General features: G+C 38.0%; 1 protein-coding gene and 1 pseudogene across 2 annotated transcripts; one reads left to right on the top strand and one right to left on the bottom strand.

The window, feature by feature from the left end:
* LOC307069820 (sodium- and chloride-dependent neutral and basic amino acid transporter B(0+)-like) lies at window positions 1-25,770 on the top strand (the record flags this gene model as incomplete). The annotated part of the gene is made up of 13 exons (XM_079728130.1): window positions 1-211; window positions 4,833-4,964; window positions 6,771-6,932; window positions 7,734-7,872; window positions 9,247-9,379; window positions 10,971-11,111; window positions 18,007-18,235; window positions 20,055-20,180; window positions 21,387-21,505; window positions 22,054-22,153; window positions 22,411-22,520; window positions 24,753-24,920; window positions 25,624-25,770. The coding sequence occupies 13 exons, from the start codon at window positions 1-3 to the stop codon at window positions 25,768-25,770; spliced, it is 1,917 nt and encodes a 638-aa protein (XP_079584256.1).
* LOC307069068 (serine/threonine-protein kinase PAK 4-like) lies at window positions 12,351-15,103 on the bottom strand (annotated as a pseudogene). The gene is made up of 2 exons: window positions 15,092-15,103; window positions 12,351-13,610 (listed from the first exon to the last, which is right to left on the bottom strand). The product of its transcript is annotated as a serine/threonine-protein kinase PAK 4-like (transcript).
* Window positions 25,771-26,621: the final 851 nt, after the last annotated feature.

Genomic DNA, 26,621 nt, shown 5'->3' with positions numbered 1-26,621 from the left:
ATGCTCAAGCCCTTGAAATCAAGGCTGCTAATGACAGTGGGACCAGAATTGTGTAAGGTGCTCACAGAGAAGATGCCGCCCACCCAGCCCAGGAGGCTGGCTGCCCAACGTCAAGGACAGAGCAGGTTGTGGCTGAAGTACGGGCTCTACCAGTGGCCACTTGGGCCCAAGGCAAGCTGCTTCTCCTCTCCAGGCTCCTTTTTCCGTAGCTGTAAAAGGAGAGTGTTGGGGTCCTCAGAATAAGTGGGTTTTGATAGGGAGATGACAGATAAGAGGCTGTAGAGCATCGTGACAAAGAGCATGGGCTATGTAGCCAGGCTGCCTGGCTCTGCCGTTTAGGAGTTGAGTGGCCTGAGGGAAGTTGCTTAAACACTCTGTGCCTTCAGTTTCTTCCTCCAGAGTAAACAGGAAGTTACAGTGCCTACTGCATAGCACTGTTAGAAGAGTCAAATGAACTCATACAGGGAAAGACCTTAGCACACAGGACCTGGCACACTGTAAACGCTCAATAAATTGTAGCTATTATTGGTGGTGGTCTGCAAGCTAAGAAAGATCCAGAATTTCTGATTAAGATAATGTCTGGTTCCAGAGTCCCACAAAGCCCAAAATATCAGGCACCCCCTTCCCAGTGGCCCTCAGCCACCCCACTGCTGAATACTAAGTCACCTAGCTGAGCCATGGGTGACTGGAAGGTTCCCCCTCCCTGCCCCCATCAACACACACACCACATACACCCTAACGCCCCCATCCCTTCACAGTGCTTTACCCAAACCAAAAGTACGCCCACAGGCACCCAGCACATGCAGGTCCACCATATCACACTTCCACACACGCACATCATTCAGCGCATGCTCTCACATACACACACATGCACAAAGTCTCGCTCTCTTGCTTGTTCCAGGACCATTAAATGCAATCATGACATTTACAACATGTAGGCTTAGGATAGTGGCCCAAGCCTACGGTGTGTCCCAAGAGGCCGCCTCCATCACAGCAGTCTGCGCCTCGCCTCTGTTAACAGAAGCGGTGCGCTCTGGCTGGGCTTGCACTGCCCCTGTGCCGCTCGCTGCGGAGCGCACGACCTCGCCTCGCACTCACTGACCGACTGAGACCGTCGTTACCTGAAATTCAAAGCCCTTCTCTTTCTAACTCTGTATGGGCCCCAAATAACAGAAAGAGCCCCTTCCTGCATCACAATCACTGCCATAATTGCTGATTCAGAGGTCAGTGCAAAATTACAGCAAGAAACACGAGTGATCGGGCTTCCCTGGTGGCGCAGTGGTTGAGAGTTCGCCTGCCGATGCTGGATACTGGGACCTGAGGTCACCTCAATTACCTGCCAGACCAGCCAAATACTAGCCCAGACCACAGAAGATAACTGGGCCATCCTATGCAGGGGAAACGGGTTCGTGCCCCGATCCGGGAAGATCCCACATGCCGTGGAGCAGCTGGGCCCGTGAGCCATGGCCGCTGAGCCTGCGCGTCCGGAGCCTGTGCTCCGCAACGGGAGAGGCCACAACAGTGAGAGGCCCGCGTACCACAAACAAACAAACAAACAAAGAAACAAACAAAAACGAAGTAGAAATGCTGTAAAAGTTGTTACCTACAAATTGTGAGTCTTGGCCAAATACCTCCTCCCTACCCCCGCTGCTATTTTAGGATTCACTCCAACCCTATTCACACTGGGATAGTTAATGTACATTTGTGTCACTGTACAGTTTAAAAGTAATTCCAGGGTCATTCCTCCACATAGTTCTCACAATAATTTTGTGCTATAGGTATTTTTAATACTGTGTCTACTTTTGGAAATGCAGAAACAGATTCAGATGTTAAGTAAACTCATTTGAAACTAGCAGCAAAAGCACGACTTGAACCCACAGAGTTTGAGTCCTGAGATAAACTCTCCCATTCCCTTACCCTCATCCCCATCCCCAGGACTTCTACCTACACTTGTGAGCCTCAAGTATATACTATTCTCCACCCAAGGAATTGAACAGTATATTTGGATTAGATAATGAGAGGGGATAGATACAGGAATCATGGTACTAGACAAGTTAGAAGCATTCAAGAAATTCAGGTAAATGTACAAAATGGCACTGAACTAAAACACAGAACTAAAAGCAATAGCCAGGGTAATCTCAAGATGAGTGTCAAAGTGTAATCCACTAACCGTGCTTGGGGAATAACTCAAATCTTCATATAGACAGGAAGGAGAGGAATTACATTTATACATTTTTCATATCAAACTTATTTCCCAATTATGAGTTCAGAGCTTAAAGATTTGTTTAACACGTATTTATTAAACACCCACATAAAGGGTGGGCACTGTGCTGTATTCTGGGAATAGGAGTTTGAGCAAAAATAAAGTCTCGGGGCTTCCCTGGTGGCGCAGTGGTTGAGAGTCTGCCTGCCGATGCAGGGGACACGGGTTCGTGACCCGGTCCGGGAAGATCCCACATGCCGCGGAGCGGCTGGGCCCGTGAGCCATGGCCGCTGAGCCTGAGCATCTGGAGCCTGTGCTCTGCAACGGGAGAGGCCACAACGGTGAGAGGCCGGCATACCAAAAAAAAAAAAAAAAAAAAAAAAGTCTCTGCTCACCTGGAATGTGCACTCTAGTGTGAGAGATAGACATTAATCAATCAAATACTCACAGAAATCATGTATTAATGAGATAAGTGATAACAAGAAGTACATGATGACACAGGAGCTTATACTAGGATATGAGATGTAAAGGAGAGTGAAGGTCCTGGCTTTATGGCCTACTCAATTGAATGGATGGGAAATAACCAAGTATGGGGGTGCTGATCATGAATTTGGTGTTGGACATGTTGAGTTTGAGGAGACTTTGAAACATAAAATAATTGATCTCAGGGAAATAAGTGAAAACATACATTTGTGAGGCATCTGCATATAAATGACAATTGAAGCTCTAGATGTGTAAGAAATTCCCTCATGTCAGTGTAGGGCGTACAAACTGAAAGAGAAGTAAGAATAGAGCATTGAAGGATTTAAATATTTAATAGTTGGGTGATAACACTTCCTTTGGCAAGTAATTGTGGTTATATTAACACTTAATTTCTTATTTCATCAAATAAAATTGAGTGAAGCCCAGTAACATTGTCTCTAACAATAGAATTTTGAATTTTGATCTTACTGGTACCCAAGGGAGCACCTCAAAGATTTTGGAAAATATTCCCATCATGCACATTGACTGTTGCTAACATTCACTTTTTCTGGCATTTTTAAAATTGTCATAAAGTATATAAAATATACAACTTAACATTTTAACCAATTTTAAGTGTACAGTTCTGTGGCAGTAGGTACATTCACATTGTTGTGCAGCCATCACCACCATCAATCTCCAAAACTTTTTCATCTTTCCCAACTGAAAATCTGTACTCATTAAACACTAGCTTCCTATTCTCCCCTCCACACATGCCCTAGAAACCACCATTCTACTGTCTGTCTCTATGAATTTGACTATACTACGTACCTTATATAAGTGGAATTACACAATATTCATTGTGTTGTGACTGGTTTATTTCACTTAGCATAATGTCTTCAAGGTTCATCCATGTTGTAGCCCTTGTCAGAATTTCCTTCCTTTTAAAGCTGAATAATATTTCACTGCAACAATAACTTAAACAAAAAGAGTTGATTAAAAGACAAGCAATTCAGTGTGGGCACGGGAGATTCATAAACGTATTGGGAGCCCTGGTTTGTTATACTCTGTTGCTTTGTCATCTTCAACATACATCTTCCACCTCGTGGTCCAAGTTGCTGCTGAGCTGTTCTGTTACCAGGCTGGTGGAAACGTGAAGAAAGACGTGCCTCCTTTCTTTTAAGGACATTTCCCCAAAGCTGCACATGATACTACCACTCTCATTTAACTGGCCAGAATGTAGTCCTTATGAAATTGAAAGTTAATTCTGAATGCATCTCAGTTGTTCAGATTCTTCCACCAAAAATAATGTTTCTTATTAACGTTGAGTGAAGACCCTTATGACTATTTGGAGAATACTGAACTTAGCTGCAGTAACTTCCACTTTGAGCCACATTTAACATTTGAACCCTAAGTCTTAAAAACTGTTTGTTTTTTAAGGAGAAAGGAGGGAACTTAACTTTGAAAATATACTATGTGCCTGCCCATTTTGCCAAGTGTTTTCACATAGGGTCTATGATTTAACCCTTACCACAAACTGATGAGTTGGCATTGTTCTTCCCATTTATGAGGAACCCAAGGTTAAGAGGTTAGGTAAACTGCCCCAGGTCACATAACTGGTATATGATGGAGCCAGGATATAAAGCTAGGGCTATCTAGCTCCAAAGCCTGTGATCATTCAACTTCTCTGGATTGCTTTTTATGGGCTATTGTTTTTTTCTTTTTTTTTTGTGGCACGCGGGCCTCTCACTGTTGTGGCCTCTCCTGTTGTGGAGCACAGGCTCCAGATGCGCAGGCTCAGCGGCCACAGCTCACGGGCCCAGCCGCTCCGTGGCATGTGGGATCTTCCCGGACCGGGGCATGAACCCGTGTCCCCTGCATCGGCAGGCAGACTCTCAATCACTGCGCCACCAGGGAAGCCCCGGGCTATTGTTTTTAACAATCACAGCAACCTCATTAGGTAATACTAGCATCCCCATTTCATGGATGAGGAATCCAAGATTTAGAGAATCAACTATTTTCTCACAGACAGTAGTAAATTTGGAGCTTAAACCCAGTACTCTCTGACTCCACTATATCAGAATGCTTTCAAAATGTTGTACTAGTTGTCAAAGTGCCATCAAGATTTGGGCATATAATAGTGCTTTTGTTCTTTTTGTGTGTTTTCTAGGTGCCTTCTTGATACCTTATGCGATTATGCTAGCACTGGCTGGTTTACCTTTGTTCTTCCTAGAGTGTTCACTGGGACAATTTGCTAGCTTAGGTCCAGTTTCAGTTTGGAGGATTCTACCATTGTTTCAAGGTTGGTATTAAAATGCTTTCCTTATTGTGCTTATTGGTCTATTCCTGCGTATAGCTGTCCTCATATTAAAGGCAAAAGGGCATACGTTGCTTTTCTGACTATTTGACACTGTCGAATTTAGAAATCAAATGTTAATTTATATTTCTCTTTAGCCTGGGCTGCAGATATGGTAGGGGTTAAGAAGGATATGAGAGAGTTGTAAAGGTGTCATTATTTTCCTGTTTTCACCTGTTGAATGCTCTTGGCACACAGTCTTGTGCATTAACTTTATGGCTCTGGTTTTTTTTCTACTTCACATGCGGTCTTTGTCTTCTTGCTTTTGCATATCCTTTAGAACGCCTCATTCAGAAGAGTTGAAAGGCAGGTCACTAGTTTTTCTTGGATGCTCCTCATGGAATAGGACACTAGGAGAGGTTTTTTTTTAAATGTTTTCATTGTTATTAAACATCCAATAGCCTTTCTGTTTGAAGATTAGATATCATTTTCGTATGTGCTAGCTGCTGAAAACTACTTGTAAAGGCTTCAGTGTAACATCAAAAATGTATTTATAGCGAGGTGAATAGAATAGTGCTGGAATATTAAGGAAGCTACCTCAAAAGCTAGTCTTTTTTTTTCTTTGTTGATATGTCTCTTTGATCTTTTTTTTAAAACATCTTTATTGGAGTATAATTGCTTTACAATGGTGTGTTAGTTTCTGCTTTATAACAAAGTGAATCAGTTATACATATACATATGTTCCCATATCTCTTCCCTCTTGCATCTCCCTCCCTCCCACCCTCCCTATCCCACCCCTCTAGGTGGTCACAAAGCACGGAGCTGATCTCCCTGTGCTATGCGGCTGCTTCCCACTAGCTATCTATTTTACGTTTGGTAGTGTATATATGTCCATGCCACTCTGTTGCTTTGTCACAAAAGCTAGTCTTAACATAGGAGTTACATTCAATATGCTTGCTGTATTTTGAAACTACTGAGTTAAAGGAATTTCAGAAGTTTAAATTTCTATTGTTACTGAATTATTGAATTTTCTTTACATGCACTTGTAGAAATGCTGTACACTCTCCTTTTAGGACATTCATTCAGAGGATTTATCTTCTACTTGTCAAAATGTTGGTTTATATATGTCCATGCCACTCTCTCACTTGGTCCCAGTTTACGTAAAATAGCTAGCTAGTGGGAAGCAGCCACATAGCACAGGGAGATCAGCTCCGTGCTTTGTGACCACCTAGAGGGGTGGGATAGGGAGGGTGGGAGGGAGGGAGATGCAAGAGGGAGGAAACATGGGGATATATGTATATGTATAGCTGATTCACTTTGTTATAAAGCAGAAACTACTACACTACTGTAAAGCAATTATAATAAAGATGTTTTTAAAAATGCTGGTTTATAGATGAAGAGGGAAGTATTGGTCAGCGAGTCGATAGGATATGAGCATTGAATAGTTTTTTTTTTTTTAGTAGTATCCACTCTGACCAGAATTTATAGACTTAATAAGAAAGAATAATGAACATGGTTTTCCCTTATGTGAATTCGATGGCTTAATACAGGTCTTTGATCTTAGAACCTTTTTCTGATCAACTAAAAAACTGTCTCAGAAAGTCAATCATCAAAATAATTTTGACAAGAAAGCTACTCAGACAGTAGTACTGCCTCCCCACATAAAAAAAAAAAAAGAGAGAGAGAGAGAGAAAACATTGTTTGAAACAATTTTCTCATTTTAAAATAGATTTTGTGGAAATTGAGATGCAGCTTTATGAATTAGGAAAACAAATTTCACTTGTTTTTTATTTTAATTGTTCTCTTTTCCAGGTGTGGGGATTACAATGGTCCTGATATCCATTTTTGTGACAATGTATTATAATGTCATAATTGCCCATAGTCTTTACTACATGTTTGCTTCTTTTCAACGTGAACTACCATGGAAAACTTGTTCTTATTGGGCAGATAAAACCTGTAGCAGATCTCCTGTAGGTAAAATTCATTTATTTATTTAAAAAATATTATTAACTCTGCATCATTCTTTTATATTTTCTAAGAAGATTAAAGGGTTAAATCATTTTCTAACCAATTTAGGTTCAATTTTAAGTGAGCCATAGGTTATTGATAAAAGCAGAATAAAGCATGTATAACCTGAAAATTGATTAATGCAATATGTTAATTTCTGAAGGCACCCAGTAAGGCTAAACCACTACTTGGAGTACTTCTTGCAGGCCTAAGTTGTGGGCATCAAGAAAAGGAAGAAAATGGGAAAGTGGTAAGAGAGAAAAGCACTATTTATGATAGTAGTAGTGTTTCAGTTGATGGTTGAATGTTGCTAATCTTTGGGACAATGTAGCATCCATATTGTAGACTATTACCACTGGGATTGCCTGTGTATATTGGAGGATAAAGTGATAAAGATTTAACACTTCTTAGGAATTTAAAGGTGTCATTTATCTATATAGGTTAAATAAGTCCACATATGAAAAGTTCCTTAGAGCACTAAGACCCAACTGAAATGATTGTTACTCTATAGCTGTTATTACTCTAAATAGAACCACAATTTAAAAAGGCAGATATTTTCATACTCACCCCCAGCTTAGTAGTAGAGAGGATTTCAGATGCTGAATGTGCATGGCTTATTCCATTTGTAAGATTTCTACTCCACCTTCACCAAGTAACAATTTAGACAGTACTTTAAATATTTCATCATTAAAACTTTTTTTTTCCAGGTAAGTACTCTTCTAAAACTAAGTATGTGTCTGTGTATGTATTCTTTTTTCTAATTTTTAGTGACACATTGTAATGTGAGTATAAAGCTAGGTGAAATCTTCCAAGTGAATAAAAGCTGGGTAGATGCCAACAGTTTTACCTGCATCAATGGAAGTGAAGTTTATCAGCCAGGGCAGCTTCCCAGTGAACAATATTGGAAGTGAGTACAGTAAATTATCTACATCTTAAACGGATGTTATTAAAAATGTTTATAACCATAAAATATTGATCCGCTTTTTTCTTAACTCATATAAGTAGAAAAAAAGGGGGGGAGTCAAGTCAGAGCAAATTATACTTCATTTGACTCAAATGTTTACCTAGCCTGTGTGAGTAGTAGTAGCCTGCAAAATTAGCTCATAGTTAATAGATTGTCATTTTAAATTAGTTATTAAATGGGCACAATGTTCTCAGTGATGATTTATACAGTGTTTATTAGCTATAAGCTAGGGTATTGCTTTGAGGGAAAAATATGCAACTTTTAGACTCTAATGAGCAAGTTCTAATGATAAACAGTTGGGTGATGAGTAATATTGGGGGCAAAATTGCTATTTAAGGCTGAGATTCTTCATTATCCATTTTGCTTATAATTGTCATTATATGGTAAAAATAGATGTTTGGGGTTATATTTGCTTTTATTAATTTTAACTGAGCTCTCTTTTATCTCCTTACTGTATACCTACCCTTTACCCTTACATAACTTCTTTGACTATTGCTGTAATGAGCTCTTCCTCAGCTCCATGTTGTTGCTCTTTGTGACCCTTTTAAAATTTGGACCTTGAAATGTTCCAAATATCAAGCTAAGAATTAAAATCCTAGATCCATATATGTCCCTAGTGGAAATCATGGAATTATACCTTTGAAAAAGGTATAAATAATGGGACCATTTAGGTTTGATAACTACAAGTATGATGAATAAGAAAATATTTAATACAATTTAAATGTTTTCTCCATCATTTGAACTTGAGAAAAAACTACTGTAACAAGTAAAATGAAATAATCTGATGTAAGATTAAATTCTTTCCATACAGGGGCTTTGAAATATTAGGGGAAAATCATAGCTAAAGGAATGAGTGGGTCTTTTATTCTGGGGTTTGGAACTTTGGATTGGCTGCAGTTGACCAGAAAGTTCAGAGCTTAATTTTTCACTGAACTATGTTTGCCCCTCCATACAATTGTATCAATAAAAGACTCACACAATGTTGATGTATTAATAAAGTACTCATGAAGCTTCTCCCTGGATGAAAGATATTAAAAAATTGAATGTATTAAGACAAGTGATTGTGGGGCTTCCCTGGTGGCGCAGTGGTTGAGAGTCCGCCTGCCGATGCAGGGGACAAGGGTTTGAGCCCTGGTCCGGGAAGATCCCGCATGCCGCGGAGCGGCTTGGCCCATGAGCCATGGCCGCTGAGCCAGAGCGTCCGGAGCCTGTGCTCCGCAACAGTGAGAGGCCCGCGTACCGCAAAAAAAAAAAAAAAAAAAAAAAAAAAAAAAGACAAGTGATTGTGTGTTCATCAAAGGGCTTATGTGTTTTCAGTAAAGTGGCGCTCCAACGGTCAAGTGGATTGGATGAGACTGGAGTCATTGTGTGGTATTTAGCACTTTGTCTTTTTCTGGCCTGGCTCATAGTTGGAGCAGCACTATTTAGAGGAATCAAGTCTTCTGGGAAGGTAATTTAGAAAACACATTAGACAGTGATGTAGCTGTTTTCCAATTTCATTGTAGTTCAATGCCAGGTAGTACCAAATGCATGTTTTTTCTATGATGGGAACATTCAAATGTGTGAAAAGTTTTCTAAGTAGGCAGCCTCGCTCTAAGAAAATACATAAGAACCCTGCTATTATTAAAAATAAAACAAAACAAGCAAAAATTAGTACTAGATGTGTGCAATTTCTCTAAACTTGGGCCCTTCTAGCTGATACAGCATTCTGAGGCTTGGGAGTATTTCTGTCCTACTATAATAAAGAAGCATCTTGAATGGAATTATGTATTGCAATGTTTGGTTTGGAAAGTTTAGATCCTTGTTATATATGTTATATAGGGTGACAGTGTCAGGATTCCCCTTGTTAGAGAGAGAAGGAAAAAAACTATACCATTGTTCTCTTAAAGCTTGCCAAAATTGACTCAGAACCTTGCTCAGCAGAGTCCTCTTCTGAAAAACATTTCCCACTTCATTGTTTTATTTTTTAAACTTTCAGAGAACATTGTGGCAATTTCAGAGAACAGTATGAAATTTTCTCTGTGAGCAGTTGGACAGTACTCAGAAAAGTAAATGTGTATGTGTTTGTAACTACTAGACTGAAATTTCCTTAAAGACAGACGACAGGAATAACTGTGGATACTATCTTTGTGTTCTGGTACAATATCTAGCACAGTCAATTAATGTTACATTGTAATGAGACATGCTGTTAGGTCAGAAAAACACAGTGAACATCACAAAGTCAGTGGAAACTTTCCAAAATAATGTTGCAATTGCACATTTTTGAAACCTTTGGCTCCTTTCTGATGTTAATATTGAAAGAATCCATTAAAAGCCATTTACCCACGCAATTAATTTTTATTGGTCTCTGGATGACTTGTTTAAATCATCTCCTTGGGCATATTGTCAAACATAGGACATCTATGGACCAAAGAAATCATCCACATTAATGAAAAGCCAGCCTCAAAGGCAGTCTGCTCATCTGGAACCATGTATTATCTAGGACACAAGCAGTTCACACGTATATATGTGTGCTATCAAACTCTCTTAATGGTAGCTTTAAGGATAATAATAGCAAGTGTTGATTAAGTATTCACTTAATCAACTTTCGTGGGATTTGGACACCTACTAGGAGATTTTCCTTCTCCTTGGGGATTGAGTATCATTTCAGGGTTTAAAATCATTTCCCTTCCCACATCAATGCAGTAATTTACCAAGAGGTGCTATTCAGTCCCCTCAGACATTTATTAGGATACATTTAGGAAGGCACTCGATCTAGATTCCAAGTCACCATTGCTAATGTATTGAGTATTTACAACACAAACCTGGTAAATATTGCTTCATACATCAGAGTGTTTTGAAAGTGGATCATTTGAGAGTGGTGAGAACAGAAAGAGAAAGTTATGCCCACATTGGTATTAGTATTATCGGACATTAATAACCTAATGAAATCTTTGATACTTTATTTTACTAATTTCAACTGGCTAATAACTTTATTTGTATATAATTATACACCATGATTTAAAAAAATAACATTAACTTTTGGTTGTTCTTCTTGGTAGGTGGTATATTTTACAGCTATTTTCCCCTATGTTGCCTTGCTCATCCTGCTGATCCAAGGGGCAACTCTGGATGGTGCATCAAAAGGCATTTCATACTATATTGGAGCACAGTCAAATTTTACAAAACTTAGGGAAGCTGAGGTAAGACAATTTGGATTTCAAATTATCTGAGGAGGTAAAACTTAAAAGCCAATATTGAAAATCTTTGATTGCCATTGAGTGTCATAATATAGTAGCTTGCAAAAGAATATGTACTTAAGTTTAATAGTGTTTCCGTCCCCTAGGATGTCTGATTTAACTATTGAACATGGCACTAATGCTCTCTTATTGGAAGTGAGACAATCATTTTTAGCAATAGGATTTTCAAAGTCATTTTATTCAAACTGATTCTATTTGACCAAAAGGATTTGGGGCTTATTAATCTGAAAAAGAATATTTCATGCATGAATACCCACAAATTGATGACTAGGGCTATGTGACTTATCAGATAAACTCGTAGTAGATTTAAAGATTATAGCTGATGGTTTAATGGTCTAATATAATTTTTTTTTAAACAAGAAACTGGTTTAATTGTAAAACTAAGTTGAGGGAGGGGCGGGCGGGGCTGTGCTGAGGGGGCAGGAACCTGATTCTTCAAGCAGTGGTCCTGTCCCTGGTGCCACCCCGCGGGACAGGGACCATCTGTCCCCAGATGGGGGCTAGAGTGTTATAAAATGACAATATAAATAGACTTCTAGAAAAGAGGAGGCTGTTCCAGGTGCAGTAGTCATGTTCTGCAGAGGCTGGGGGTGGGTGGGAAGCCCTGACCCCTGTCTCTGCATCCAGCCACAGAGAGGGGTGTGGGGCAAAGGGAAAAGGCCACTCTTCAGACGTTCATGATCGACCCCCGCAATGGCTCAGGGGGGAGGGGCTGTGGATCAGGCGAGGTCTCAGAGACACGCACTCGCAGGCTGGAGGACAGAGGAGCTGGACCTTCTACATGCATACATGCGTGTGCACACACACACACGTGTGCGCGCACACACACACACACACGCACGCACACACACCTCTTTCGTAGTGTTGTCTCCACCCCTGGCGGCCCCCACTGCAGATTTCCAGTGATGGGAAGGCCGCCCGTCCTTCTTGGAGACAGGACAACACTGGGGCGGGCCTGTCCCAGAGGGTTGGCGGGTCCTGGGAGCCTCGTGTGCTCCCACAAGTCCCTGCGTTTTTTTAAAAGTCACAAAATCAAAACGGCAGTTCACCCCCCAGGAAGGAGGGCAGTGCCATACAGAGTGTCTCCTGGGCTGGGAGGGGCAGGGGCCGGCCCTCCACTGGCCTCTGGCAGGGCAGGGGTGACCCAAGGGGCTCTTTGTTTCAGGGTCAGGGCGCTGGGCCTCATCTGGTGCGGTTCTGGCGCATGAGGGGCACGATGCTGGCGGGCGGGCCCGCTTTGGCCAGGAACGGGTGCTTGAGCAGCTCAGCCGCCGTGGCCCGCTGTGCCGGGTCACGCACCAGCAGGCGGTCCAGGAAGCCCTTCAGGGATGGCGACACCTTGTGCAGGTTCTTCAGTCGGGGTGGCAGGTTGTCCCGAATCATCTTCATGGCTTTGAGGGGTGGCTCATTGAAGTAGGGGGGCTCCCCATCCACCATCTCGATCACCATCACCCCCATAGACCAGATGTCCACCTCTGGCCCATAGGGAAGGCGGGAGATGAGCTCCGGGGCCATCCAGTAGGGCGTGCCGACCAGGGACTTCCTCCGCGGCACCTCCTTGCTCACCTGGGCACAGAACCCAAAGTCCGACAGCTTCACCCTGCCATCATGGGTCAGCAAGATGGAGTCGCTCTTGATGTCCCGGTGGATGACCCCCTGGGCGTGGAGCACGGACAAGGCCTGCAGCACGGCCAGGCACACGGCGGCAATCTGCTCCTCGTTCATCCTGGTGTGGGTGACGATGTCGGTGAGGGCGCCTCCCTCCAGGAACGCCATCATCACCCAGAGCTTGTCCCCGACCAGGTAGCTGTTGTACATCTCCACCACGTTCTCATGCTGGTAGTCCCTCATGATCACCACCTCATTGAAGAGCAGCTCACGCCTCTGCTGCTTGCGCAGGTCCATCTTCTTGACGGCCACCAGCCTGCCCGAGCTGCGCACGGTGGCGATGCACACGATGCCCGTGGAGCCCTCGCCGATCTTGATGAAGTTGTCCAGGTAGGAGCGAGGGTCGCCGGGGTCCACCACCAGTTGCAGGGCAGCCCGGAACTGCTCGTGGGAAACTCGCTGGGGTTCCCGCTGTGGCGAGCGGGGTCCGGGGGGTCCGGGGGCGGGGGGTGCAGGGGGGGGCGGCGAGGGTGCGGGCTGGAGGGGCCAGCTGGGGCTCGGAGGCGTGGGGGCCCAGCACTCCAGGGCTGGGGGGGCCGTGGGCTCGAACGGGGTCCGGGAGGTGGAGGAGGACTGGGGGACGGCCAGGCCCCCCACTGATGGCCCATTGGGGGCCACGTTGTGAGGCTCCCCCTGGGTGTCCCGGGATGGGTGGTCCGTGTCGGCCCGCGGGTATGTGTTAAAGGGCCGGCCAGCTGCCACTTTCGCCCCGCTGGCCAGACTGACAAGCTGGTGGGGGGTGCCGACGTTGAGCCCAATATAAATTTTAATTGTCTTTAAAAGTTAGTATCAAAAGTTAATATTATGAAGTTAAAACATAAATTTGAAATCGATGAAGCATTCCATAAACAAAACTGTTACTTGTACCAGACACATAAATATGTGCCATGAATATGAATTGGTAACCCCTTATAATATTAGTCCATCTCCAGACAATGGCTGTGTGTATTATAGGTACATAAAATCTTTTACAATTTTGACTGCAGACAGCATTGTCAGTAAGTGTACTCTATATACTATGCTTCTATTGATACAGGCTAATAACACTTTCACTTTTTTAGTAGTCATGTCACATTCTTGGAACACATTAAGCTTCTGGTCCGGTAAAACCCCACGATATTACATTAAAATCAAGAAACACTACAATATCTACCATATTAGTAGTGTTAGGCAAAATGGATATTAGGCTATGGAAATGGAAATGCTATGGTATTCTTTGTGGAACTCATGCTAATTTCCAGCAATTGTGACTTTCTAAATACTCACAATCGGGATATTTAATTATTTGTTGTAGAACATTTCTGGTAAGCAAGTCAAATTTATCAGTTTTTAGTCATGGAAATCCATCCTTTACCTTTTTGAAAATTGAGAGGTCAATCTCTGGCCTTCAGTTACCTTCTGTGTGTCCAAATAATTTTCACTCAATAATTAACCAAAAAACCCTAAATTATTTTAGAACCATGAACTTTTATTGTTTATATGCTGGAGATTAACATAGTTTGATGTGTCCGTAGGCCACTGTTGATTTCTTCATTTATCTTGGGCCTCATATCTTTTAATCTTGTCTGTTAGTCTCTTTCCATCTAGACCATTTTTGGTAATGGATGAGAAGCAAATAAAATGGAAGTTGGGACTCACCATCTTCCCTCTGTTAGGTTATTAAACAAGATAAAATATTTTAATGTTCTTTGAAATGGTAAACCATTATATAAATATGAGGACACAAGTATTTTAATTATTGCTGTTATATAATACTATATTATTGTAGATGCAACATTTTCCCTAAGAAGTGGACCCTCCATTTTCTTTAAACCTCATAACTTGGAGCACAGTTGAAAAACCCCTTTGATATTCCTTTAAGTGGCTTTTACAAGCCTCAGATCACCTGGGCTTTATAGCTCCATGAAACTATCCAGAAAATTTTATATGACTATTTCATACTGGTCTGTGTTTCGGTGTCTCTATTGTCTTTAAAACATCAGAGCTAAGCCTAAAGCTCCTTATGAAACATACAGTTTAATCATCCTACCTCCTCTCCCCAACACAAACACTACCCTCATGCCTTCTTTGGGTTTGCTGGCAATGAGAATTTTTTCTTAGATGTTTTTTATTCCTCTCCAATCCATATTCTAAACATGCAATCATAAGTATATATTTTTTCCTTTTCTTTAAGTATTTGAACTCTACTGATATCTCTAGGAGAGTAGAGAACCATAGAAATTTATAGCTAGAGGGGCCTCCAGTGACTATTTTACTAACTCCGTCATTTTACAGTGATGAAGTTGAGACCCAGGAAGAGTCACATTTAATTAAATCTACATAGCCTGCTTTTGCATCTTGAATTAAGGTTTCCTAATCACTCAACTAATAATCTTGTATATAGCTATGAGATGGGTAGATACAGAGATTATAACTATGTTTGGAACTATATTTCACTTTTATTTGCAGCCTAGGTACATCATGGTATGCAGTAGCATTCTTACACAACCCAAACCTGCCACACGACCTCCAGCCTCCTTACCCCCACTCACATATGCATACATAATGTATCAAGTCAAAGGAGCTGAGAGACCAACGTAAGCCTGTTGTTCATTTCTTAATATGTACAACCGCCTAAGAAATAAGAGAGCATTTTTTTCTCACATGATTTTGTTATACATAAGTGAACTAACCGTGATCTAGCTGTCTATCTATCCATCTATTTATCCATCCATTTTACTTCCTACTGGCTTCCTGCCAGTATATATATTATATATATATTTCACTTCTATATAACAAAATCATGTGAGAAATAAAATGTAATAATAATCTAACATCAAGCTGTATTCTGAAGGCCTAGTAAGTATTTATTTCACTCCTAACAACTTTATTTCAATTGAAATTGGAAATAGATTACATATCTTTCAAGGAGAAAATTATTATTTTTAACTTCCACAAAAGAAACCGAGTATCAGTTCATGTTTCTTTTCCATAAAAACAATAATAGCTATCACTGAGTATCCTACTAATTGCTTTACATATGTTATCTCATTTAATTCTCACATCCTTCCTAGGACATATAATTATTACTACTATTATTATCATCATCATCATCTCCACTTTATAGATGATGAAACAGGCTTGAAGATGTTAAATAAATCAAATTCAATGAAAGTGAGACGTACTGGATTTAGGCTTCATTCTTTTTGACTCCAGAGCAAGAACTGTTAGTCAGCATGTTATACGGCCTGCCTTCCACTGACCAGTCCTGTTTTCAGATGGACTAAAAACACACTTTTGCCTACATATATGCCAGCCCTATTATGTGAAGTCTTCACAATTAGATCTTTCTTTGGAGTAATGTTATATCTACAGAATTTTACTATTAAAATGGATTTACCTAGGTTAGTTTCTAAGATTTATTATTGTCCTTTAGCAGAGACATAGGAGGGGCAAATTGTGAAAGGGGGAATGATAAAGGGGTCAAATTAGATGGAGAGATGAGGCCAGCCACGTGAGGCTCTAATCAAAACATGGAATGAGGGTACTGGATGACTGAGGGGATGCCTAAATGTATCATCATTCTTCAAAAACTGCCTAGTACCACCCTTGTTAAGAATTAATGTTTTTATTGTCCCCAAGTTGATATGTGGAGTAAATAGAATTGCAACCAAATTCCCAGCACCGTTTCCATGGAACTTGAAAATTTATTCTAAAATTTATGCAAAGGAGAAAAGGCAAAAAAGCAAGGTGTTTCTGAGGAAGTGAGGAAGACTTGTCCTACCAGATATGAAAAAATATTATAATGCTATAGGTATAAAAACAATGTGGTGTTAGCCTAGGTATAGACATACAGACCTGTGGCACAGAATAGTAATCTCGGAAACAGATTCATGAACCTATGGAACTTGATATGTGGCAGAGGTGGGGATGCAGGTCAGTGGGAAAGGGATGGACTATCCAATTGATATAAAATTGATATCCAAATGATATAATTGAAAATATCAATTATCTTTGGACATAATTGATAATATCAATTATCTTCAGATAATTGATATTCCATTTAGAAAACAGTGTGTTGGGATTTCTAATTTAATATGCATAATATCAATTTCAGGTGAACTGAAAACTTAAGGATATAAGCAAAACTTTAAGTCTTTTAGAAGAAGATATAGGATAGTAGCTTTATGACCTTGGGCTAAGGATTCTTTTTTTAAGTCAGAGAAATCAAGAACAATACATAAAAGCAAAGATGAATACCTTCAGCTACATTAAAACAAAATCTTTGGTTCGTCAAAGGACACAATGTTAAGAGGTGAAAAATATAAGCCACAAATTGGGAGAAAAAAACTAACATATATAACAGCTAAAGGATTAGAATCCGAACTACATAAAGAATTCCTAGAGCTCAAATAAGGTGAATAACCCAAACAAAAAATTGGCAAAAAGTATGAACAGGAATTTCACAGGAAAAGACTATGGAATATATATATACACATAAAAACATGCTAAACCTTATAAAGTACTTAGGGTTATCAAAACTCATTTCACAGCCACTAGTTTGGACAGTATTAAAAGTTCTGACCAGTGTTGGCAAGGATGTAGGGGAATGGGAACTCTCATACCAGCTGGTGGCAGTGCAAAGTGATGCAACTACTTTGGAGCACAATTTGGCAATATTTAGTGGGGCAATACAGCAGTGGAAAAAAATGTTCAGAACTACATACATTTAATTGAACCATATGAATTTGCCTATATTCTTTCATTTTTGACTTACAAAATTGAAATTTCATGTGGTTCAATTTGATAATGGATAAATCTCATACACTACTGAATGGAAAAAGCAGGTTGTATAAGTTTCTATGCTTTAAGAAAACTTTTCTATAAACTCAGAAACATGTAAAGCTAAATGCCATATTGTTGAGGTTAGTAAAAATATAAAGAAAATTGAAGAAATGATAAACACAGAAGTCAGGATAGCAGTTACCACTGAGGTTGGAAGAGTGATATGATCAGGAAGGGGCACAGGGAGGCTTTAATAGACTAGTAACATTTTATTTCTTAAGCTGAGTAGTGGGTACTTGGGTATTTATTTTCTTCTTGTATGAATATTTATTCATTTGTATATACGAAATATTTTATACAAATGAAAAATTAAGAGTGTGTTTTTAAATATTATTTTCTCTTGTAGGTTTGGAAGGATGCTGCCACACAGATATTTTATTCCTTGTCAGTGGCTTGGGGTGGTTTAGTTGCTCTGTCATCTTACAATAAGTTCAATAACAACTGCTTCTCAGATGCCATTGTAATTTGTTTGACAAATTGCCTCACTAGTGTGTTTGCTGGATTTGCTATTTTTTCTATATTGGGACACATGGCTCATATATCTGGAAAGGAAGTCTCTCAAGTTGTAAAATCAGGTATGTAATGCTATATATTATTAACTTTGATTAACTCAATATAGCTCATTTAAGAAACACTGATACATTTTACAGCAATTAAAGCACTCAAGATTTAGGGTATTGTGTTTTCTTTCTCATTTCATCTTATATAACTTGATTGTTTTAATGATTTAATAATTCTTAGATGATCTCAGAAACAACAGTACATTACAGAACACTTGTTTAAGAATATCTTTTCCAAATTTTGTTTAGTCCTTAATAGGAAATACTTACTGCACAATTGCAAGTATCAGGCATCATGCTATGCACTTTACATGCATTATCTTCATTTGTGTGTATGTATATCTATATACACATACATATATATATACATGTGTGTGTTAATATGTATATATGAATATATGAGAGACTATATATAAAAATTAATCCACGTAAAATTACACTATTAGGTCTGAATTTTTAAAACGCACAAATGTCATACAGATAGAAACACAACTGACTGAGTATACAGCTGTGTCCAACTTGAAAGGAATCTGATTAGTGAACTTCCTAACTTTAAAGACATTAACTAGGGATGCTTAATTATCTGGCTAAAGATTCTCAGGAACAGAGTTCTAGGGTTGTTTTAAGTAGGACTTTCTTATTAAATTTCTATTTATGGTTAGTATCATTTGATGGAGAGATTGATGAATGAGAATAGAATGTTAGGACTAGAAAGGACTTTGGAGATCATCTAGTATCCAGCTCCTCATTTACAGAGGAGTGGATTGATGCACAGAAATGTTATGTCTTGCAGAAGATCGAATCATTAGGAAGTGGCAGAGCCTAGGCTAGAAGCTAATTCTCCTGACTCCTAGATCAGTCCTCTGGGAGGTTGGAGAAACTTAAAATACTTAAAACTGAGTATCATATAACATGACTGAAATTTTTTAATAAAGCATCTCTAAAGGTAACATACATCAAATAGAATGAATTGCGCGATTGGGATTCACATGTATACACTGATGTATATAAAATTGATGACTAATAAGAACCTGCTGTATAAAAAAAATGTGCCTTCTTGATAAAATGTTTAAAATAAGTCAAAAATAAAAACAAACAAAAAAACAAATAGAAAATAAGATTCAATTTATAGTTTCATTACATACAATTTTGCAGGTATCCATATAATAATTAAAACGGCACTAAAATTACACCCATTACCTTGTAATAACCTATAATGGAGTATAATCTGCAAAAAATACTGAATCACTATACTGTATATCTGAAACTAACATAAGATTGTAAATCAACTATACTTCAATAAAAAAAATAAAATGGCACTACACGGCTGTGAAATGTACAGTAAAAAAATAATTAAATGGCACTACATATAGTGATTTTGGGTAAACATTTGGAAAGAGAGTTAAAGACTAAAAAGTTAATTCCATGAACATATCTTTCTTGATAGTGTAATTTTTTTAGAATTTCTAGGCTAAGGTGACCTAATTTAGGTTTCTGGAGTTTAAGACAATTGTTCTTCATTAATTAAAAAATAAATAAAATCAGCTGAACAAAATCATTGATATAGTTAAGATTTCTTATGTGAGAAATGTACCAACTACAAAATTTATCTCACTAGCTTAATTCACGTCATATGTTCACATTATCACATCGTAGAACAACCCAGTCAAACGCTTTTAAAAGTGAAAGTGAAACAGTTGCTAAAGAATGTATATTATGGATTGCGTTGCCAAATTAAAATGAGATTTTTCTAGTATCTTATTTTGAAAATGTTCAAATATGTGAGTTTTCTTGGCAACTAATTTTAAATGAAAATACCATTCATTTTTCTTAGGTTTTGATTTGGCATTCATTGCTTATCCAGAAGCTCTAGCTCAACTCCCAGGTGGGCCATTTTGGTCCATATTATTTTTCTTCATGCTTTTGACTTTGGGTCTCGACTCGCAGTTTGCTTCCGTTGGTAAGTAATACTCCCAATGTTAACATATCCCTCTTATATTTTACTCATGTTTCCTCTACTTAAAAACATCCTTTTCTTACCCTTGTTGCCTCCCTCTAGCTTTTACTCTCAGAATCATCTTTCTGAAAGTTCCTTTTAACTTAAGTTTTAAATATGGAAAAATCCAAAGTACTCATGTATCAGACACCCAAAAGGAGCAGAGATTAATATTTTATATTTGCTTCAGATGTTTTTTAGAAAACTAAACTGTTATAGATAAATTTGAAGTCCCCTGTGTCTCTCTGTCTAATACAATTCACATTTCTTCCTTCCTAGAAGCAACTGTCACCATGGCTTATGTATGTTATTCAGACCATGTTTGTATACATTTTATATGTATCCATAAATAACATATAAATTTTTAAAATTTCACATAAATGTGAAGTTTCATAGCATACATATCATTCTGACAGTTGTTTTTTATATGTATTATGAATCCATGTTGACACATAGACATATAGTGCTAATTAATTCACAATCTGTTGCCATAATGATGGGCATTTGGATTATTTCCAATTTTTAAAAATTACACACACTGCTGCAATGACTATTCTTGCACATGGTTCTGTGTACACATAGGGATTTCCCCTAGGGTACACACCTAAAGATTCTGAATTTCATCATATTGTGCTCTTACATACACCATTTTAATAGTTTACAGGGTAAGGTCCAGCTTCCTCTAGTTGACTTTCAAAGCCCTCCAAAAATCTCAAATATGTTTCTTAATCCTTTTACTCATATATCCTTCTACTTTTAGCCAGTACCCTGTTTCACGAACACATTTATTTCTTAAACCTAGAAGGCCTTTCTGTCTCCAAGTTATTTATTCAAATATTCACCTTATTTAGAAGTTCTACTAGAATTCTTCCTTCCCTATAACCCTCTTTCAAACTACTTCAGCCCTTGGGAACCTGTTACCTTATAATTGCTACCAATGAAAAACCTTATAAAACAGACTAAAAACAACAAATAGAGCTCCATTTGAGTTTTATCAGAACTGATGAGTGGTCACTGGCAAGAGAAAGGACCCCGTGGATTTTTAAAAGTAAGAAGTAGGGCCCAGCGTATATTCTCAACACATATTTGTAAATTTGATTAATAGAAGTTGATTTCTGTGATTAAAATTATTGGCAAATGAGTTGACATGTCATTTTTTCCCTTCTGAAGAGACGATTACAACAACGATTCAAGATTTATTTCCCAAAGTGATGAAGAAAATGAGGGTTCCCATAACTTTGGGTTGCTGCTTCATTTTGTTTCTCCTTGGCCTCGTCTGTGTGACTCAGGTATACTACAGTATTTTTTCATAGACAAAATATTAGTTGGAATGTACTTTATAATCTAAATGAGGAAGCCAAGGTTTAAGAGGATGTTTAGTGACAAGTCCAAGTCTGACTTGCATCAAGGTTTTCTGAGTTTTAGCCCAGTTTTTTTCCCCAGTATAACACAATTTCAATAGTAAGTATATTTTGCAGAGGGGGAAAAAGCCCAATAATGGACAATTTCCCCAATTACAATAAAGTTATATACTTTAAACATAGGCTGTATTTCTTGGCAGCTACTACACAGCACACACTGCATATCATTTTGATAATCAACTATTCTAAATGCTTATTTTTTAACAGTGACTCAGTATAGAATAAAAGGTACATCCTGTTTGAGATATTTAAAGCCACGTTTGTGTTTACATTTGAAAACATTCCTTTTCGCATTTTGGCAGAGGTGAAACCAAGGAGCATATGTTAAAATCAAATTAGAAGATTCAATTTGAGTACCTCATCAATCATAGAAATAATTAAAAATATACTTAAAAGTAACTGATATTTTTTGGTAGGCTGGAATTTACTGGGTTCCTCTGATTGACCACTTCTGTGTTGGATGGGGCATTTTGATTGCAGCTATACTGGAACTAATAGGGATCATCTGGATTTATGGTAAATAGTGACTATAGAATTATCTACACATTTTACTAAAATGACTTAGTTTGATTCCTTCTCATTATGTTTACTGTAATAGCTAAGTATAATATACTGGACAAAAATTTATTATGAATAAAATGTAGTGAAAGGTATATATATGCTTCATTGCTGTAGTATTAGAAACGTTTAGACATAGAAAGATGACTTGGGGCCACAATGATTAATGAATGAAAGTATAAATAAGGGCTGAATGCACTCTTTGTTGTTTTTAGGAGGCAACAGATTCATTGAAGATATAGAAATGATGACTGGAGCAAAAAGGTGGATATTCTGGCTATGGTGGAGAGCTTGCTGTTTTTTCATTACGCCTATCCTTTTGACGGTAAGTATTAACATGCCATGAATTTGGTATCAATAATATATGTATTTAAACACTTCTAAGGTAAACTTGAATTATTCACACTGAATAGAGTAAGGCAAATTAATGTCATAAAGTAATGATTTTCAACTTTTACTTCATGACTGGCGCCTCCAAGTTGGCTAAATTACAATGCCTTTCTTTGTAGTTTTAGTTTTGAGGCCATAGGCTTAAACAGTTACCATTTGAGAAAATAACCAGGCTCCTATAGACTTAAAGGTCCTAGATACTTAAAAATTATCAATAGGATACATTTTTAAAAGCCAGTCATTTGCTCATTCCCTAAAAAATATGCTGAGCCATCTACAATGTTCTTAACCTCTCTGCTTAAGACCCAGTCTCTGCCTTCAAGGAATTCAACCTAAATATACTAATTGCTAAGAAACAACACTCAGTTGTTAATGCATATTTTTTTATGTGAAGTGTTTAGTATCTGAAATTACTAAAAGAAACTCACGTGTGTCAATAGAGGCAATAGTTTATGTTAAAAATTGGTGCTATTTATGGGGCCTCCCTGGTGGCGCAGTGGTTGAGAGTCCGCCTGCCGATGCAGGGGATACGGGTTCGTGCCCCGGTCTGGGAGGATCCCATATGCCGCGGAGCGGCTGGGCCCGTGAGCCATGGCTGCTGAGCCTGTGCATCCGGAGCCTGTGCTCCGCAACGGGAGAGGCCACAACAGTGAGAGGCCCGCGTACCACAAAAAAAAAAAAAAAAATTGGTGCTATTTAGGAGCTGGGGGAAAGCAAAAGATGTCTTCTTGGAGAAACATGACATATAGACATGATATCCTTAAATAAAAGCTCAGGACAGTAAAAGGCTGAATGCCAAAATAAACACTTAATGGGACAGAGAATTTCTATGGACTAGAGATAATGGTGGGGGTGGGGCAGTGGCAAAGCCTTATAGAGGATGCTTTGGTTCTCACTGCCCCCATGCTTCAAAGGTTTTCCTAGAAAAGGCCATTACATAATTTGATCTAGAATTTGTTTTAGAGGGTGTTTTTAACATTATAAGGTCAGGTTCAAGTAGTGAGCGGTTGGGAACTGGGTGTGCTGAAATAAAATATTTGCATGCTCCATATTCTTGCTAAATGATTTTCACAGTGCTACTAAATATTGTTTTCCTTACTTCACAAGTCTCCACAAGTCTCCATAATAATATAAGTGCTTTACCAACTTAGAAGATCTAGCTAGGCTTTTTAGCCAGCTAATTTTCACTGATTACTAGGTTTGACAACTGGATTTACTTTAAAATGCAAAAGTATTAGATATTAAATGATATACATTATCATCTATTTTGTATAAAGTCATATATATTAGATTCCACTATCCCTCAGCCATTCTCTTGTAGTTATGTAAAATTATGGTAATTGTGAAATAAACTTAAATTACTCTAATGAAATGAAAGAAATTAATCTATTTAATTCTAAAATTAAACTTGAATATCTATAAAATTCAAGACAGGTAAATTTAGAGGAACTACTAGATGATTTTTTAGTTTTTGCTCATTTTGTTTTGTTTGCTATATAGATTTCTAAATAATTAGTTTTAATGCTGCAACATTCTAGTAGGTTTTTTTTAAACACTTTTTAAAAAACTTGGCCTTAGTTTTCATCTTGAAGAGTCATTGTTTTGCCCAAACATATATTGAGCTTGTTTTTTTCTCAATAAGAAAGTGAAGCGTTCTTTGGTAATTATGTACCAATGTGTGAATGCGTGTGTGTTTTGGGTGTGGAGTAAGGGGTGCTCTGTGTAGTAGAAAATAATAGAAACAACTGCTAAGCAAGGTGCAGAGCATGTTCACTAAAGTGTACTTTACATTCTCATTGAATTGATTGATATGCTGGCTAGCTTATAGAACAGAATAAAACCATGCTATTATAGGTGAAATACATGTTGTATTTCAGTATTTTATTGAAATACATGTTGTACAAGTATTTGTATCTTTTATAAGTATATGGAAGTGCTAATTTTGGAAGAATCTATTCAGAGCCAAATACAAGTTATTTAGATTGGTTCATTTAGTATTTTATCTTCTGGCTAGTTACCTGATTATCTTAGTTGGCTTGAATGTATTTTCATTTTAATTGCTTTAGATAAGGAATGGAATCAAATTGCTAATACTTAGTGCAAATGAAATCATTAGTGCAACAAAGCTTAATCTTTACCATTTTCTTTTCATATTTTACTTTCACAGGCAATCTTGATCTGGTCATTGGTACAATTTCATAGACCTAATTATGCCCAAATTCCATACCCTGACTGGGGAGTTGCTCTAGGCTGGCGTATGATTATTTTCTGCATTATTTGGATTCCAATTATGGCTATTATAAAAATAATTCAAGCTGAAGGAACCATCCTTCAAGTAAGCATGTTAATATTATTTATACTTTAAAAGTTATGGTATCTATACCCGTACTGAGTTCTACTGAGATGACACAAAGCAAATGACCTTTTTCCTTTATATCTATAATTTTCACCCTTAAAACTTCATCTGGTTATAATACATACTGTAATAGCATGTTAAAACTGGAAAAACTCTGGTAAATTTCTTGAACCCAGTCTAGACCCTGAGTTATCCCTCTTCCATGGAGGTCTAGGGGAGTTGATTATGACATCTCAATAGGACAATGACAGGGTAGGCTCAGCAGGCAGATTGGGTTCAAGATCTAGGTGAGTGCTTTGTGGATCTAGATCAATGGCTTGACCCTCTCTTTGGTTCTTGAAACTTCCCAGGCATACACTGGTTTAGATCCTCACTTAACCCTCACCCTAAGGCCAGGATAGAAATGTCTGAGAATTCAGTGAAAGTATATGAAGTGATATTGTTGCTTGAATGGGTTCACAAAACACTTTCTTTTGAAATCATTTACATACTCAATTATCTTGGCTTTGTAGTTCATACAATTCTATTAACAATTGGTTACATTTGAGTGTCATTTTTTTTGGTAGACAGTATATTAAGAATTTAGATGATCATTTTTTACTTTTCTACGGTTCTTATTTCATTTTGGTTAGCAAGGAGACTTAACACTCTAAATTTTCATTTTTTTTTCTTTGCTTTTCAGCGTATTGTAAGCTGCTGCAGACCAGCTCCTAACTTGGGGCCATACCTGGAAAGACATCGTGGGGAAAGGTATAAAAATATGGTAGATCCTAAAAAAGAGACTGACCATGAAATACCTACCGTTAGTGGCAGTAGAAAACCAGAATGAGATCTAGTTTTTAAAAATATGTGGTTGTGTAACATGATTATTTTAGAATAGAGGAAAGTTTTATTTATTTGAATGTTGAGTAGAAACACGTATATACTAGGTTCATAATAGTATGATGAGCTTTTTTTCCCTATTTAAGCAGGAATGTAATATAAAAATGTGAATCTACTAATGTTTAGCAATGTGATTATTATATTTCTTTTAAGATTATCTTAACACACACATAGCTGCCTCTATTTCACAATAAAATATTAAAAATAATATTTTTCTAATATATTGAAGGCTTTATTTTGAACTGGTTATTTAGAAAATAATTATATTTTCTATTATACAAGTTTTTAAATATCACTTGCTTACATTTTCTTAGTACATAATCCTTCCTTTCCATAAAGCTGGGGAAAATAAATCAATATATTTAAAAGACACTGTTAAAATTGAAAGCCTCACTTAATTAGAAATGCCATATATATGAACAAAATGGACTGTGTGTTTACTATGATGACTGTAGCTTAATACTTTTGGTTCATATGTCTAAAAACTTCATGTATTCATGGCTCACTTTTTCTAGGTGAACTTAGTGGTTACATTCTTTATTTACAAATAGTGACGTAAGACAGAAAACTAAGGATCCTATGGCCAGTAAGTGATGAATCTAGAAAATGGAATCCAGAAGCTTTGATTACTTCTAGTTAATAGATCAAGTAGAATGATTTTGTCTTCTCCGAATAAGTTACTACTTATGGGTGGTAACTTATTTACATACTTACAGGAGATAAACGTGTGAAACTTGTCAAGAATGAGGGCAGCCAAATTAGAAAGTCCTATATCCCAGTTTGCTTACAAAAGATAAT

The sequence above is a fragment of the Hyperoodon ampullatus genome, assembly GCF_949752795.1.
Source record: "Hyperoodon ampullatus genome assembly, chromosome: X".
NCBI lineage: Eukaryota > Metazoa > Chordata > Mammalia > Artiodactyla > Ziphiidae > Hyperoodon > Hyperoodon ampullatus.
Note: the sequence above shows the minus strand (reverse complement) of the source record. Positions and strands in the feature narration are given on the sequence as shown.